At 56.2% G+C, this 17916-nt stretch overlaps 1 protein-coding gene across 1 annotated transcript in view; it reads left to right on the top strand.

Annotated features, from left to right (window-relative positions):
- The first annotated feature begins 2403 nt into the window (after nucleotides 1-2403).
- The window catches only part of LOC147086784 (sodium- and chloride-dependent creatine transporter 1-like), a 72760-nt gene continuing 57247 nt past the window's right edge, over nucleotides 2404-17916 (top strand). The window contains exon 1 of the mRNA XM_085978963.1: nucleotides 2404-2760. Coding sequence (XP_085835089.1) covers nucleotides 2427-2760 — 334 coding nt within the window. The 5' untranslated portion in view covers nucleotides 2404-2426. The remainder of the gene's footprint in view (nucleotides 2761-17916) is intronic.

Genomic DNA, 17916 nt, shown 5'->3' with positions numbered 1-17916 from the left:
CTGAGTCAGAAGGTCGTGGGTTCAAGTCCCCACTCAAGAGACTCAGGCCTACAATCCAGGCCCGACCCTCCCCCAGTGCCAGTGCTCAGGGAGCGCCACACTGTCGGAGGGGCAGTACTGAGGGAGCGCCGCACTGTCGGAGGGGCGGTACTGAGGGAGCGCCGCACTGTCGGAGGGGCGGTACTGAGGGAGCGCCGCACTTTCGGAGGGGCAGTACTGAGGGCGCACCGCACTGTCGGAGGGGCAGTACTGAGGGAGCGCCGCACTGTCGGAGGGGCGGCACTGAGGGAGCGCCGCACTGTCGGAGGGGCAGTACTGAGGGAGCGCCGCACTGTCGGAGGGGTGGTACTGAGGGAGTGCCGCACTGTCGGAGGGGCAGTACTGAGGGAGCGCCACACTATCGGAGGGGCCGTACTGAGGGAGCGCCGCACTGTCGGAGGGGCGGTACTGAGGGAGCGCCGCACTGTCGGAAGGGCGGTACTGAGGGAGCGCCGCACTGTTGGAAGGGCGGTACTGAGGGAGCGCCGCACTGTCGGAGGGGCGGTACTGAGGGGGCGCCACACTGTCGGAGGGGCGGTACTGAGGGAGTGCCGCACTATCGGAGGGGCAGTACTGAGGGAGCGCCGCACTGTCAGAGGGGCAGCACCGAGGGAGCGCCTCACTATCGGAGTAGCGGTACTGAGGGAGCACTGCACTGTCGGAGGGGCAGTACTGAGGGAGCGCCGCACTGTCGGAGAGGCGGTACTGAGGGAGCGCCGCACTGTCGGAGGGGCAGTACTGAGGGAGCACCGCACTGTCGGAGGGGCAGTATCACAGAATCACAGAAACCCCACAGTGCAGATAGAGGCCATTTCGGCCCATCGAGCCTGCACCGACACATATCCCACCCGATCCCCGTAACCCCTACACCAACACATATCCCACCCTATCCCCGTAACCCCACGTATTTAATCCCCCTAACACTAAGGGTCAATTTATCATAGCCAATCAACCTAACCTGCACATCTTTGGACTGTGGGAGGAAACCGGAGCACCCGGAGAAAACCCACGCAAACACGGGGAGAATGTGCAAACTCCACACAGACAGTCACCCGAGGCCGGATTCGAACCCGGGTCCCTGGCGCTGTGAGGCAACAGTGCTAACCACTATGCCACCTGAGGGAGCGCCGCACTGTCGGAGGAGCAGTACTGAGGGAGCGCCGCACTGTCGGAGTTGCTGTCTTTCAGATGTGACGTTAAACCCGAGGCCCCCCGCCTGCCCTCTCAGGTGGATGTAAAAGATCCCACGGCCACTATTGGAAGAAGAGCAGGGGGGGAGTTCTCCCCGGTGTCCTGGGGCCAATATTTATCCCACAACCAACAACACTAAAAAAAACAGATTATCCGTTCACTATCACATTGCTGTTTGTGGGAGCTTGCTGTGCGCAAATTGGCTGCCGCGTTTCCCACATTCCAACAGTGACCACACTTCAAAAAAAAGTCCTTCATTGGCTGTGAAGAGCTTTGGGACGTCCTGAGGTGAGGAAAGGCGCTGGAGAAATGGGAGTCCCTTTCTTATTCAATCTCTCCACCGACTGTGTGTTTTTCGTAGTTGCACTCAGCACGCACAGTGTTAATTGATGTTGGCTGCCCTTGTAATAATTAACCAGGTTTTGTTTCTTTAAGGGGGAGGGGAAGTGGGGGGGGGGGGTATTGCGGAGAAGGAGGTGAGATCTTAAGTTGCCCCTGCTCCCCCTCCATACGGAAAAAAAATACAAATCATGATTTCACTTTCTGTCAAAGAGTGCTGCAAAAAGGTTTTGAATGTGGGCTGGACTCTTGGGCAGGTTGCTGAAAATAGCCCTCGGTATTAAATCTCCGGGGGACTCATGCATTTGTGGGAGGGCCATACAAAGTGAGAGGTGGGACTGGAGTGACGCTGCTCTACAAAAGAAGGCTGCAGCACAGGAACGGGAAGACACTCGCCGAGCAGAAACAGAGCACGTTTTTTATTTTGCAGCTGAGGGGCTTAATTGTTGGTCTCTCTCTGTCTGGTTTGTGGGCTTTGGGCTTCCGCTGGTCGACTGAACCCAAGGCAGAAATACCCACACACAGACACACGCCACACACGTCCATTTCTGGCTGTGTGGACACCTTTGCAGTGTACAAGGACACCCCGGAGCCTCCAATGCACTACTTCAGATTGAGTTTTAAGTGCTTTGTGGATTGTTTTTGAATCGTTCGCTGTTGGGTTTCCTCCTTGTTTGATCTCTTAAGGTAACTTTCAATTGTCGTGTTCTGGTGGCTTATTTTTTTTGACCTTCTTCCCTTTTCGAGGGGGGGGGGTGCAACCGAGACTTCAATTCATAAGCAGCGGGGGGGGGGGGAGGGGAAGGAGGACCCACCCAGCGGGGGGGGGGGGAGGGGAAGGAGGACCCACCCGGAGCATGCACTCGGCGACGGTGGACCCGGACTTGCGCAAGGAGCGAGATGGTTTGGACTTGGGGGCGAAGGAGGATGGGACGTTTGACCTGTGGAGGCAAAACGGGGAGATCCGACCCGGCAGGGGCAGCAGGAAGGGCCGGCCCTTGGCTCTCGGTGGCGGCGAGGGTGCCTGGAGGGCGGCTGGAGAGATTGGAGGGGCCACCACCTGTAACCAGAACCGGCCCCCTAGGGCCACCTGGAGCAACCAGATGGACTTCATCATGTCGTGCGTGGGCTTCGCCGTGGGGCTCGGGAACGTCTGGCGTTTCCCTTACCTGTGCTACAAGAACGGTGGAGGTAAGATTTCCCTCCCCGACCCCACTCCCTCAATAATATGTCCATCTCTTCCCCCCTCCACCCCACCCTCAGCGCAATCTCCCAATTGAGGGAGAGATAGGGCGGAGTTGGAAAATTGTGGGTCTGTTGGATGCGGGCAACACCTCGTGCAAGGTCCCAAAAGAGTTTCACATTCACTTTCGAAGAGTTCCAAAGGCAGCCAATTTGCGTACATCAAGATCCCACTAAACCAGCCATGTGATAAATGACCAGATAGTCCAGTTTTTTTTAAGTTGAGGGATAAATATTCAACTCCCCCGCCGCCCCCCCCGCATCCCTTCAGCAATAGTTGGCCAAGGGGAATCTTACACGTCCCACACATGAGAGGGCAGACGATGAAGGCAAGTGGGGGCGCTTGGGTTTAATGTCGCATCCTGAGAAACAGCACTTCCGACAGTGCGGCGCTCACTCGGTGCTGGCCCTCCGACAGTGCGGCGCTCCCTCAGTGCTGCCCCTCCGACAGTGCGGTGCTCCCTCAGTACCGCCCCTCCGACAGTGCGGCGCTCTCTCAGTACTGCCCCTCCGACAGTGCGGCGCTCCCTCAGTACCGCCCCTCCGACAGTGCGGCGCTCCCTCAGTACCGCCCCTCCGACAGTGCGGCGCTCCCTCAGTACTGCCCCTCCGACAGTGCGGCGCTCCCTCAGTACTGCCCCTCCGATAGTGTGGCGCTCCCTCAGTACTGCCTCTCCGACAGTGCGGCACTCCCTCAGTACCGCCTCTCCGACAGTGCAGCGCTCCCTCAGTACCGCCCCTCCGACAGTGCGGCGCTCCCTCAGTACCGCCCTCCGATAGTGCGGCACTCCCTCAGTACAGCACCTCCGACAGTGCGGCGCTCCCTCAGTACCGCCCCTCCGACAGTGCGGCGCTCCCTCAGTACTGCCCCTCCCACAGTGCGGCGCTCCCTCAGTACCGCCCCTCCGACAGTACGGCGCTCCCTCAGTACTGCCCTCCGACAGTGCGGTGCTCCCTCAGTACCGCCCCTCCGACAATCCGGCGCTCCCTCAGTACCGCCCCTCCGACAGTGCGGCACTCCCTCAGTGCTGCCCCTCCGACAGTGCGGCGCTCCCTCAGTACCGCCCCTCCGACAGTGCGGCGCTCCCTCAGTACTGCCCCTCCGACAGTGCGGCGATCACTCAGTACTGCCCCTCCGACAGTGCGGCGCTCCCTCAGTACCGCCTCTCCGAAAGTGCGGCGCTCCCTCAGTACCGCCCCTCCGACAGTACGGCGCTCCCTCAGTACTGCCCTCCGACAGTGCGGCACTCCCTCAGTACTGCCCCTCCGACAGTGCGGCGCTCCCTCAGTACTGCCCTCCGACAGTGCGGTGCTCCCTCAGTACTGCCCCTCCCACAGAGCGGCGCTCCCTCAGTACCGCCCCTCCGACAGTGCGGCGCTCCCTCAGTACTGCCCCTCCGACAGTGCGCCTCTCCCTCAGTACTGCCCCTCCGATAGTGTGGCGCTCCCTCAGTACTGCCTCTCCGACAGTGCGGCACTCCCTCAGTACCGCCTCTCCGACAGTGCGGCGCTCCCTCAGTACCGCCCTCCGATAGTGCGGCACTCCCTCAGTACAGCACCTCCGACAGTGCGGCGCTCCCTCAGTACCGCCCCTCCGACAGTGCGGCGCTCCCTCAGTACTGCCCCTCCGACAGTGCGACGCTCCCTCAGTACTGACCCTCCGACAGTGCGGTGCTCCCTCAGTACTGCCACTCTGACAGTGCGGCGCTCCCTCAGTACCGCCCCTCCGACAGTGCGGCGCTCCCTCAGTGCTGCCCCTCCGACAGTGCGGCGCTCCCTCAGCATTGCCCCTCCGACAGTGCGGCGCACCCTCAGTACTGCCCCTCCGACTGTGCGGCGCGCCCTCAGTACTGCCCCTCCGACAGTGCGACGCTCCCTCAGTACTGCCCCTCCGACAGTGCGGCGCACCCTCAGTACTGCCTCTCCGACAGTGGGGCGCTCCCTCAGTACTGCCCCTCCGACAGTGCGGGGCTCCCTCAGTACCGCCCCTCCGACAGTGCGGCGCTCCCTCAGTACTGCCGCTCCGACAGTGCGGCGCTCCCTCAGTACCGCCCCTCCGACAGTGCGGCGCACTCTCAGTACTGCCGCTCCGACAGTGCGGCGCTCCCTCAGTACCGCCCCTCCGACAGTGCGGCGCTCCCTCAGCACTGCCCCTCCGACAGTGCGGCGCTCCCTCAGCACTGCCCCTCCGACAGTGCGGCGTACTCTCAGTACTGCCCCTCCGACAGTGGGGCGCTCCCTCAGTACTGCCCCTCCAACAGTGCGACGCTCCCTCAGTACTGCCCCTCCGACAGTGCGGTGCTCCCTCAGTACTGCCGCTCCGACAGTGCGGCGCTCCCTCAGTACTGCCCCTCCGACAGTGCGGCGCTCCCTCAGTACTGCCCCTCCGACAGTGCGACGCTCCCTCAGCACTGCCTCTCCGACAGTGGGGCGCTCCCTCAGTACTGCCCCTCCGACAGTGCGGCGCTCCCTCAGTACCGCCCCTCCGACAGTGCGGCGCTCCCTCAGTACCGCCCCTCCGACAGTGCGGCGCTCCCTCAGTACCACCCTCCGATAGTGCGGCGCTCCCTCAGTACCGCCCCTCCGACAGTGCGGCGCTCCCTCAGCAGTGCCCCTTCGACAGTGCGGCGCTCCCTCAGTACTGCCCCTCCGACAGTGCGGCGCTCCCTCAGTACTGCCCCTCCGACAGTGCGGCGCTCCCTCAGTACTGCCCCTCCAACAGTGCGACGCTCCCTCAGTACTGCCCCTCCGACAGTGCGGTGCTCCCTCATTACTGCCGCTCCGACAGTGCGGCGCTCCCTCAATACTGCCCCTCCGACAGTGCGGCGCTCCCTCAGTACTGCCCCTCCGACAGTGCGACGCTCCCTCAGCACTGCCCCTCCGACAGTGCGGCGCACCCTCAGTACTGCCTCTCCGACAGTGGGGCGCTCCCTCAGTACTGCCCCTCCGACAGTGCGGCGCTCCCTCAGTACCGCCCCTCCGACAGTGCGGCGCTCCCTCAGTACCGCCCCTCCGACAGTGCAGCGCTCCCTCAGTACCACCCTCCGATAGTGCGGCGCTCCCTCAGTACTGCCCCTCCGACAGTGCGGCGCTCCCTCAGCAGTGCCCCTTCGACAGTGCGGCGCTCCCTCAGCACTGCCCCTCCGACAGTGTGGCGCACCCTCAGTACTGCCCCTCCGACAGTGGGGCGCTCCCTCAGTACTGCCCCTCCGACAGTGCGACGCTCCCTCAGTACTGCCCCTCCGACAGTGCGGTGCTCCCTCAGCACTGCCGCTCCGACAGTGCGGCGCTCCCTCAGTACCACCCCTCCGACAGTGCGGCGCTCCCTCAGTGCTGCCCCTCCGACAGTGCGGCGCTCCCTCAGTACCGCCCCTCCGACAGTGCGGCGCACCCTCAGTTCCGCTCCTCCGACAGTGCGGCGCTCCCTCAGTACCGCCCCTCCGACAATGCAGCGCTCCCTCAGTACCGCCCCTCAGACAGTGCGGCGCTCCCTCAGCACCGCCCCTCCGACAGTGCGGCGCTCCCTCAGTACCGCCCCTCCGACAGTGCGGCGTACCCTCAGTACTGCCCCTCCGACAGTGGGGCACTCCCTCAGTACTGCCCCTCCGACAGTGCGGCGCTCCCTCAGTTCCGCCCCTCCGACAGTGCGGCGCTCCCTCAGTACCGCCCCTCCGACAGTGCAACGCTCCCTCAGTACCGCCCTCCGATAGTGCGGCACTCTCTCAGTACTGCCCCTCCGACAGTGCGGCGCTCCCTCAGTACCGCCCCTCCGACAGTGCGGCGCTCCCTCAGTACCGCCCCTCCGACAGTGCGGCGCTCCCTCAGTACTGCCCCTCCGACAGTGCGGCGCTCCCTCAGTACTGCCCCTCCGACAGTGCGGGGCTCCCTCAGTACCGCCCCTCCGACAGTGCGGCGCTCCCTCAGTACTGCCGCTCCGACAGTGCGGCGCTCCCTCAGTACCGCCCCTCCGACAGTGCGGCGCACTCTCAGTACTGCCCCTCCGACAGTGCGGCGCTCCCTCAGCACTGCCCCTCCGACAGTGCGGCGTACTCTCAGTACTGCCCCTCCGACAGTGGGGCGCTCCCTCAGTACTGCCCCTCCAACAGTGCGACGCTCCCTCAGTACTGCCCCCTCCGACAGTGCGGTGCTCCCTCAGTACTGCCGCTCCGACAGTGCGGCGCTCCCTCAATACTGCCCCTCCGACAGTGCGGCGCTCCCTCAGTACTGCCCCTCCGACAGTGCGACGCTCCCTCAGCACTGCCCCTCCGACAGTGCGGCGCACCCTCAGTACTGCCTCTCCGACAGTGGGGCGCTCCCTCAGTACTGCCCCTCCGACAGTGCGGCGCTCCCTCAGTACCGCCCCTCCGACAGTGCGGCGCTCCCTCAGTACCGCCCCTCCGACAGTGCGGCGCTCCCTCAGTACCACCCTCCGATAGTGCGGCGCTCCCTCAGTACCGCCCCTCCGACAGTGCGGCGCTCCCTCAGCAGTGCCCCTTCGACAGTGCGGCGCTCCCTCAGTACTGCCCCTCCAACAGTGCGGCGCTCCCTCAGTACTGCCCCTCCGACAGTGCGGCGCTCCCTCAGTACTGCCCCTCCAACAGTGCGACGCTCCCTCAGTACTGCCCCTCCGACAGTGCGGTGCTCCCTCAGTACTGCCGCTCCGACAGTGCGGCGCTCCCTCAATACTGCCCCTCCGACAGTGCGGCGCTCCCTCAGTACTGCCCCTCCGACAGTGCGACGCTCCCTCAGCACTGCCCCTCCGACAGTGCGGCGCACCCTCAGTACTGCCTCTCCGACAGTGGGGCGCTCCCTCAGTACCGCCCCTCCGACAGTGCGGCGCTCCCTCAGTACCGCCCCTCCGACAGTGCGGCGCTCCCTCAGCAGTGCCCCTTCGACAGTGCGGCGCTCCCTCAGTACTGCCCCTCCGACAGTGCGGCGCTCTCTCAGTACTGCCCCTCCGAGGAGGGGCGGTACTGAGGGAGCGCCGCACTGTCGGAGAGGCAGTACTGTGGGCGAGACTTTCAGGATGAGACATTAAACCTGAGGCCCCTCCCGTTTGCCCTCTCGCGTGGCAATGAAAAATCCCACTATTGGCGTTCATTTTTGGAGGGATATATTTGAAAAGCAGAGAAGATATGTTAAACCTGTATCGAACCTTGGTTAGACCACACTTGGAATACAGTGCACAGTTCTGGTCCCCATATCACACTTGGAGCACTGTGCACAGTTCTGGTCTCCATATCACACTTGGAGCACTGTGCACAGTTCTGGTCTCCATATCACACTTGGAGCGCTGTGCACAGTTCTGGTCTCCATATCACACTTGGAGCATTGTGCACAGTTCTGGTCTCCATATCACACTTGGAATACTGTGCACAGTTCTGGTCTCCATATCACACTTGGAGCACTGTGTGCAGTTCTGGTCTCCATATCACACTTGGAGCACTGTGCACAGTTCTGGTCTCCATATCACACTTGGAGCACTGTGCACAGTTCTGGTCTCCATATCACACTTGGAACACTGTGCACAGTTCTGGTCTCCATATCACACTTGGAGCACTGTGCACAGTTCTGGTCTCCATGTCACACTTGGAGCACTGTGCACAGTTCTGGTCTCCATATCACACTTGGAGCACTGTGCACAGTTCTGGTCTCCATATCACACTTGGAGCACTGTGCACAGTTCTGGTCTCCATATCACACTTGGAGCACTGTGCACAGTTCTGGTCTCCATATCACACTTGGAGCACTGTGCACAGTTCTGGTCTCCATGTCACACTTGGAGCACTGTGCACAGTTCTGGTCTCCATGTCACACTTGGAGCACTGTGCACAGTTCTGGTCTCCATATCACACTTGGAGCACTGTGCACAGTTCTGGTCTCCATATCACACTTGGAGCACTGTGCACAGTTCTGGTCCCCATATCACACTTGGAATACTGTACACAGTTCTGGTCTCCATATCACACTTGGAGCACTGTGCACAGTTCTGGTCTCCATATCACACTTGGAGCACTGTGCACAGTTCTGGTCTCCATATCACACTTGGAGCACTGTGCACAGTTCTGGTCTCCATATCACACTTGGAATACTGTGCACAGTTCTGGTCTCAATATCACACTTGGAGCACTGTGCACTGTTCTGGTCTCAATATCACACTTGGAGCACTGTGCACTGTTCTGGTCTCCATATCACACTTGGAGCACTGTGTACAGTTCTGGTCTCCATATCACACTTGGAGCACTGTGCACAGTTCTGGTCCCCATATCACACTTGGAGCACTGTGTACAGTTCTGGTCTCCATATCACACTTGGAGCACTGTGCACAGTTCTGGTCTCCATATCACACTTGGAGCACTGTGCACAGTTCTGGTCTCCATATCACACTTGGAGCACTGTGCACAGTTCTGGTCTCCATATCACACTTGGAGCACTGTGCACAGTTCTGGTCTCCATATCACACTAGGAACACTGTGCACAGTTCTGATCTCCATATCACACTAGGAGCACTGTGCACAGTTCTGGTCTCCATATCACACTTGGAGCACTGTGCACAGTTCTGGTCTCCATGTCACACTTGGAGCACTCTGCACAGTTCTGGTCTCCATATCACACTTGGAGCACTGTGCACAGTTCTGGTCTCCATATCACACTTGGAGCACTGTGCACAGTTCTGGTCTCCATATCACACTTGGAGCACTGTGCACAGTTCTGGTCTCCATGTCACACTTGGAGCACTGTGCACAGTTCTGGTCTCCATGTCACACTTGGAGCACTGTGCACAGTTCTGGTCTCCATATCACACTTGGAGCACTGTGCACAGTTCTGGTCTCCATATCACACTTGGAGCACTGTGCACAGTTCTGGTCCCCATATCACACTTGGAATACTGTACACAGTTCTGGTCTCCATATCACACTTGGAGCACTGTGCACAGTTCTGGTCTCCATATCACACTTGGAGCACTGTGCACAGTTCTGGTCTCCATATCACACTTGGAGCACTGTGCACAGTTCTGGTCTCCATATCACACTTGGAATACTGTGCACAGTTCTGGTCTCAATATCACACTTGGAGCACTGTGCACTGTTCTGGTCTCAATATCACACTTGGAGCACTGTGCACTGTTCTGGTCTCCATATCACACTTGGAGCACTGTGTACAGTTCTGGTCTCCATATCACACTTGGAGCACTGTGCACAGTTCTGGTCCCCATATCACACTTGGAGCACTGTGTACAGTTCTGGTCTCCATATCACACTTGGAGCACTGTGCACAGTTCTGGTCTCCATATCACACTTGGAGCACTGTGCACAGTTCTGGTCTCCATATCACACTTGGAGCACTGTGCACAGTTCTGGTCTCCATATCACACTTGGAGCACTGTGCACAGTTCTGGTCTCCATATCACACTAGGAACACTGTGCACAGTTCTGATCTCCATATCACACTAGGAGCACTGTGCACAGTTCTGGTCTCCATATCACACTTGGAGCACTGTGCACAGTTCTGGTCTCCATGTCACACTTGGAGCACTCTGCACAGTTCTGGTCTCCATATCACACTTGGAGCACTGTGCACAGTTCTGGTCTCCATATCACACTTGGAGCACTGTGCACAGTTCCGGTCTCCATATCACACTTGCAGCACTGTGCACAGTTCCGGTCTCCATATCACACTTGGAGCACTGTGCACAGTTCCAGTCTCCATATCACACTTGGAGCACTGTGCACAGTTCTGGTCTCCATATCACACTTGGAGCACTGTGCACAGTTCTGGTCTCCATATCACACTTGGAATTCTGTGCACAGTTCCGGTCTCCATATCACACTTGGAGCACTGTGCACAGTTCTGGTCTCCATATCACACTTGGAGCACTGTGCACAGTTCTGGTCCCCATATCACACGGAGCACTGTGCACAGTTCTAGTCTCCATATTATAAAATGGATATAGATGCACTGGAGAAGGTGCAGAAAAGATTTACAAGGATGATACCAGAACTGAGAGGTTCTAACTATCAGGAAAGATTGAACAGGCTGGGACTCTTGTCTCTAGAGAAGGCTGAGGGGTGACCTGATGGAGGTCTTTAAGATTATGAAGGGGTTTCGATAGGGTAGACATAGAGAAGATGTTTCCACTTGTGGGGGAGACCAGAACTAGGGGCCATCAATATAAGAGAGTCACTAATAAATCCAATCAGGAATTCAGGAGAAACTTCTTTCCCCAGAGAGTGGTGAGAATGTGGAACTCGCTACCACAGGGAGTGGTCGAGGCGAATAGCGTGGATGTATTTAAGGGGGAAGCTGGATAAACACATGCAGGAGAAAGGAATAGAAGGATATGGTGATGGGGGGAGATGAAGAGGGGGCGGGAGGAGGCTGGTGTGGAGCAGAAACACCGGCACGGAGCAGAGGGGCCGAATGGCATGGTTCTGTGCTGTACACACTTGGTATGCTCTGGAGACCGTGGCCCCATCACCTGGAGGGTGGGACGGTGGGGGCGAGAGGGGTAGGAGAGTCTGAATTTGCGACGGCTTATAATCGAGTGGTTTAGACACTGTCTGATGGAGCCAGGAGTTTATAAATGATGATCGAGTTTCTGACGGACCTGTACAAAACGCTAGGGACAGAATTAGTCCCAACTTGGAGAGGCAAGGATTAATCAAGGATTGTCAGCATGGCTTTGTCAGGGGGAGATCATGTCTGACCAATTTGATTGAATTTTTCGAGGGGGTGTTTAGGTGTCTGGATGAGGGTAGTGCAGTTGATGTAGTCTACATGGACTTCAGTAAGGCTTTTGACAAAGTCCCGCATGGGAGACTGGTCAAGAAGGTAAGAGCCCATGGGATCCAGGGCAATTTGGCACATTGGATCCAAAATTGGCTTAGTGGCAGGAGGCAGAGGGTGATGGTTGAAGGTTGTTTTTGTGACTGGAAGCCTGTGTCCAGTGGTGTATCGTAGAGATCGGTGCTGGGTCCCTTGCTGTTTGTAGTGTACATTAATGATTTAGATACGAATGTAGGAGGTATGATCAGTAAGTTCGCAGATGACACGAAAATTGGTGGAGTGGTAAATAGCGAGGAGGGAAGCCTCAGGCTACAGGACAATATAGACGGGTTGGTCAGATGGGCAGAACAGTGGCAAATGGAATTTAACCCTGAAAAGTGTGAGGTGTTGCATTTTGGGAGGACTAACAAGGCAAGGGAATACACAATGAATGGTAGGACCCTAGGAAGGAGAGAGGATCAGAGGGACCTTGGGGTGCATGTACATAGATCCCTGAAGGCAGCAGGACAGGTAGATAAGGTGGTTAAAAAGGCATATGGGATACTTGCCTTCATTAGCCGAGGCATAGAATATAAGAGCAGGGAGGTTATGATGGAGCTGTACAAAACGCTGGTTAGGCCACAGCTGGAATACTGTGTGCAGTTCTGGTCACCACACTATAGGAGGGATGAGATTGTATTGGAGAGGGTGCAGAGGAGATTCACCAGGATGTTACCTGGGCTGGAGCGCTTCAGCTATGAAAAGAGACTGGACAGGCTGGGGTTGTTTTCCTTAGAGCAGAGAAGGCTGAGGGGGGGGACCTGATTGAGGTGTACAGAATTATGAGGGGCATAGATAGGGTAGATAGAAAGGAACTTTTCCCCTTAGTAGAGGGGTCAATAACCAGGGGGCACAGTTTCAAGGTAAGAGGCAGGAGGTTTCGAGGGGATTTGAGGAAAAACTTTTTCACCCAGAGGGTGGTTGGAATCTGGAACTCACTGCCTGAAAGGGTGGTAGAGGCAGGAACCCTCACAACATTCAAGAAGCATTTAGATGAGCACTTGAAACGCCATAGCATACAAGGCTACGGACCAAGTGCTGGAAAATGGGATTAGAATAGACAGGGCTTGATGGCCGGCGCGGACACGATGGGCCGAAGGGCCTCTTTCGGTGCAGTATAACTCTGAGGACTGCCGCTCTGTGCTCACTCTGTACGAGAAAGCAGAACTGCACCTGGGAAGCTCATGCCAGCTTGCGCTGGGACACCAGCACGCTGCAGTCTCCAGCCCCTTCCTCTCCGGAACACTACACCCTGCCATTTGCCAGTGAGCCTGGGAGGACTAGGGTCGGAATCCTGGCTGACAGCTGTCCTCCCCCACACCCTCCCCCTTCCCCTCCCCCTGTGCTCGCTGACCTACCTTGGCTCCCGGCCCGGCAAATCCTCGATTTTTAAAGTTCTCCATCCAGATCTCCAAATCCCTCCATGGCCTCCTCGCCCTTCCCTCCCTATCTCCGTGACCTCCTCCAGCCCCACAACACCCCCGAGATCTTTGCCCTCCTCCAACTCCGGCTTCCCGCGAATCTCCCGATTTCCATCGCTCCAACATGGGCGACCGGGCTCTGTATCTAACCCCGTGCTGTACCTGCCCTGGGAGTGTTTGATGGGGACAGTGTAGAGGGAGCTTTACTCTGTATCTAACCCGTGCTGTACCTGCCCTGGGAGTGTTTGATGGGGACAGTGTAGAGGGAGCTTTACTCTGTATCTAACCCGTGCTGTACCTGCCCTGGGAGTGTTTGATGGGGACAGTGTAGAGGGAGCTTTACTCTGTATCTAACCCGTGCTGTACCTGCTCTGGGAGTGTTTGATGGGGACAGTGTAGAGGGAGCTTTACTCTGTATCTAACCCGTGCTGTACCTGCCCTGGGAGTGTTTGATGGGGACAGTGTAGAGGGAGCTTTACTCTGTATCTAACCCGTGCTGTACCTGCCCTGGGAGTGTTTGATGGGACAGTGTAGAGGGAGCTTTACTCTGTATCTAACCCGTGCTGTACCTGCCCTGGGAGTGTTTGATGGGGACAGTGTAGAGGGAGCTTTACTCTGTATCTAACCCCGTGCTGTACCTGCCCTGGGAGTGTTTGATGGGGACAGTGTAGAGGGAGCTTTACTCTGTATCTAACCCGTGCTGTACCTGCCCTGGGAGTGTTTGATGGGGACAGTGTAGAGGGAGCTTTACTCTGTATCTAACCCGTGCTGTACCTGCCCTGGGACTGTTTGATGGGACAGTGTAGAGGGAGCTTTACTCTGTATCTAACCCGTGCTGTACCTGCCCTGGGAGTGTTTGATGGGGACAGTGTAGAGGGAGCTTTACTCTGTATCTAACCCGTGCTGTACCTGCCCTGGGACTGTTTGATGGGACAGTGTAGAGGGAGCTTTACTCTGTATCTAACCCGTGCTGTACCTGCCCTGGGAGTGTTTGATGGGGACAGTGTAGAGGGAGCTTTACTCTGTATCTAACCCGTGCTGTACCTGCCCTGGGAGTGTTTGATGGGACAGTGTAGAGGGAGCTTTACTCTGCATCTAACCCGTGCTGTACCTGCCCTGGGAGTGTTTGATGGGACAGTGTAGAGGGAGCTTTACTCTGTATCTAACCTGTGCTGTACCTGCCCTGGGAGTGTTTGATGGGACAGTGTAGAGGGAGCTTTACTCTGTATCTAACCCGTGCTGTACCTGCCCTGGGAGTGTTTGATGGGGACAGTGTAGAGGGAGCTTTACTCTGTATCTAACCCCGTGCTGTACCTGCCCTAAGAGTGTTTGATGGGGACGGTGTAGAGGGAGCTTTACTCTGTATCTAACCCGTGCTGTACCTGCCCTGGGAGTGTTTGATGGGGCAGTGTAGAGGGAGCTTTACTCTGTATCTAACCCCGTGCTGTACCTGCCCTGGGAGTGTTTGATGGGACAGTGTAGAGGGAGCTTTACTCTGTATCTAACCCATGCTGTACCTACCCTGGGAGTGTTTGATGGGACAGTGTAGAGGGAGCTTTACTCTGTATCTAACCTGTGCTGTACCTGCCCTGGGAGTGTTTGATGGGACAGTGTAGAGGGAGCTTTACTCTGTATCTAACCTGTGCTGTACCTACCCTGGGAGTGTTTGATGAGGACTGTACGTGTTTGAAATGGTGGAACGCTAGGATATCCCACTTCAACAACCATAAGCCTGGAGCTCGAAAGAGAATGAGATGATTTAGTCTGGGTTTGAATTCACTTTTATAAGGTGCGTCTGATTGCCTTATTGTGCTGGGCCTGTTGGAGGCACATTGCTGGCAGAGCCCTGTGAGTGTGTGAATTGGAGGATGCAGATATTCTCCTTACATAGCAAGTTGATACAACAGCCCCCATCACTGTGACAGAGACACACAGCTCCCAGGAACTCCGCCCCCGCTCTGCACCAACATTCGCCACTTACCGCACCACCTTTAGTTAGTTCCTCTCTCTCCCTCTCTGTCTCGCTCCCGCTCTCTACGTATCTCTGTCTATGTATCTCACTCCTTCACTCTCTCTCTCTGTCTCTCTCTCTCTCTGTCTCTCTCACCCTCTCTCTCTGTCTCTGTCTCTGTCCCTCTCTCTCTGTCTCTCCCCCTCTCTGTCTCTCTCTCTCTGTCTGTCTCTCACATTCTGTCTCTCTCCCGCTGTCCCTCTCATTCTCTCTCACTCTGTCTCTCTCTCTCTCTCTGTCTCTCTCCCCCTCTCTCTCTCTCTGTCTCTCTCTGTCTCTCTCCCGCTCTCTCTCTCTCCGTCACTGTCTGTCTCTCTCTCTCATTCTGTCTCTCTCTCTCTCTGTCTCTCTCCCGCTCTGTCTCTCTCACCCTCTCTCTCTCTGTCTCTCTCTCTGTCTCTCTCTGTCTCTCTCTCCCCCTCTGTCTCTCTCACTGTCTCTCTGTCTCTCTCACTCTGTCTCTCTCTCACTCTGTCTCTCTCTCTCTCTCTCTCTCTCTGTCTCTCTCTCTCTCTCTGTCTGTCTCTCTCTCTGTCTCTCTCTCTCTCTGTCTCTCTCTCTCTCTGTCTCTGTCTCTCTCAATATGTCTCTCTCATAGAGTCATAGAGTCATAGAGTTATACAGCATGGATAGAGGCCCTTCGGCCCATCGTGTCCGCGCCGGCCATCAAGCCCTGTCTAATCTAATCCCATATTCCAGCATTTGGTCCGTAGCCTTGTATGTTATGGCATTTCAAGTGCTCATCCAAATGCTTCTTAAATGTTGTGAGGGTTTCTGCCTCCACAACCCTTTCAGGCAGTGAGTTCCAGACTCCAACCACCCTCTGGGTGAAAAAGTTCTTTCTCAAATCCCCTCTAAACCTCCCGCCCTTTACCTTGAATCTATGCCCCCTCGTTATTGACCCTTCTACTAAGGGAAAAAGCTCCTCAGCATCCATCCTATCTATGCCCCTCATAATTTTGTACACCTCAATCATGTCCCCCCTCAGCCTCCTCTGCTCCAAGGAAAACAAACCCAATCTGCCCAGTCTCTCTTCATAGCTGAAGCGCTCCAGCCCTGGTAACATCCTGGTGAATCTCCTCTGCACCCTCTCCAAAGCGTTCACATCCTTCCTGTAGTGTGGCGACCAGAACTGCACACAGTATTCCAGCTGTGGCCTAACCAGTGTTTTATACAGCTCCATCATAACCTCCTTGCTCTTATATTCTATGCCTCGGCTAATGAAGGCAAGTATCCCATATGCCTTTTTTACCACCTTATCCACCTGTTCCGCCGCCTTCAGGGATCTGTGTACTTGCACACCCAGATCCCTCTGACCCTCCATCTTGCCTAGGGTCTTACCATTCATTGTGTATTCCCTTGCCTTGTTAGTCCCCCCAAAGTGCATCGCCTCGCACTTTTCCGGGTTAAATTCCATTTGCCACTGTTCCGCCCATCTGACCAACCCATCTATATCGTCCTGCAGACTGAGGCTACCCTCCTCGCTATTTACCACCCTACCAATTTTTGTATCATCCGCGAACTTACTGATCATACCCTTTACATTCATATCCAAGTCATTAATGTAGACCACAAACAGCAAGGGACCCAGCACCGATCCCTGTGGTACCCCACTGGCCACAGGCTTCCAGTCACAAAGACAACCTTCGACCATCACCCTCTGCCTTCTGCCACTAAGCCAGTTTTGTATCCAATGTGCCAAGGCACCCTGGATTCCATGGGCTCTTACCTTCTTGACCAGTCTCCTGTGTGGGACTTTATCGAAGTCCTTACTGAAATCCATGTATACCACATCCACTGCGTTACCCTCATCCACACACCTAGTCACCCCCTCAAAAAATTCAATCAAATTAGTCAGACATGATCTTCCCTTGACAAAGCCATGTTGACTATCCCCGATTAATCCTTGCCTCTCCAAGTGGAGACTAATTTTGTCCCTCAGAATTTTTACCAATAATTTTCCTACCACTGATGTTAGGCTCACTGGCCTGTAGTTCCCCGGTTTTTCCCTACTTCCCTTCTTGAATAATGGTACTACATTAGCGGTTCTCCAGTCCTCTGGCACATCCCCTGTGGCCAGAGAGGTCCTGAATATATGTGTTAGAGCCCCCGCAATCTCTTCCTTTGCCTCACACAGCAGCCTGGGATACATTTCGTCCGGGCCTGGGGATTTATCCATTTTTAGGCCTGCTAAAACCGCCAATACCTCCTCCCTCTCGATGTTAATATGTTTGAGCATATCACAGTCCCCCCGCCCTATTTCTATGTCTACATCGTCCTTCTCCATAGTGAAGACAGATGCAAAAAATTCATTTAGAACCCCTCCTACATCTTCCGGCTCCACACACAGATTGCCACTTTTGTCCCTAATGGGCCCTATTTTTTCCCTAGTTATCCTCTTACCCTTAATATACTTATAAAACATCTTAGGATTTTCCTTTATTTTGCTCGCCAGTGTTATTTCATGGCCCCTCCTTGATCTCCTAATTTCTTTTTTAAGTATCCCCCTGCACTTTTTGTACTCCTCTAGGGCTTCCTCCGTCTTTAGCCTTTTGTATCTGCCAAAAGCCCTCCTTTTTTTCCTAATCCATTCTCGTATATCCCCTGACATCCAAGGTTCCCTGTGGTTTTTGGAACCACCCTTGACCTTTACGGGAACATGTTGCCATTGTACTCTCTCAATCTCCCTTCTGAAAGCCTCCCATTGCTCCGATGCGGATTTTCCTGCAAGTAGCTGATCCCAGTCCATTTTGGCCAGATCCTGCCTTATCCTATTAAAATCGGCCTTCCCCCAATTTAGAACCTTTATTTCCGGCCCATCCCTGTCCTTTTCCATGACCACCTTAA

The sequence above is a fragment of the Somniosus microcephalus genome, unplaced genomic scaffold, assembly GCF_052327205.1.
Source record: "Somniosus microcephalus isolate GS21.2 unplaced genomic scaffold, FLI_Smic_1.0 unresolved_chr7, whole genome shotgun sequence".
NCBI classification, from domain to species: domain Eukaryota; kingdom Metazoa; phylum Chordata; class Chondrichthyes; order Squaliformes; family Somniosidae; genus Somniosus; species Somniosus microcephalus.
Note: the sequence above shows the minus strand (reverse complement) of the source record. Positions and strands in the feature narration are given on the sequence as shown.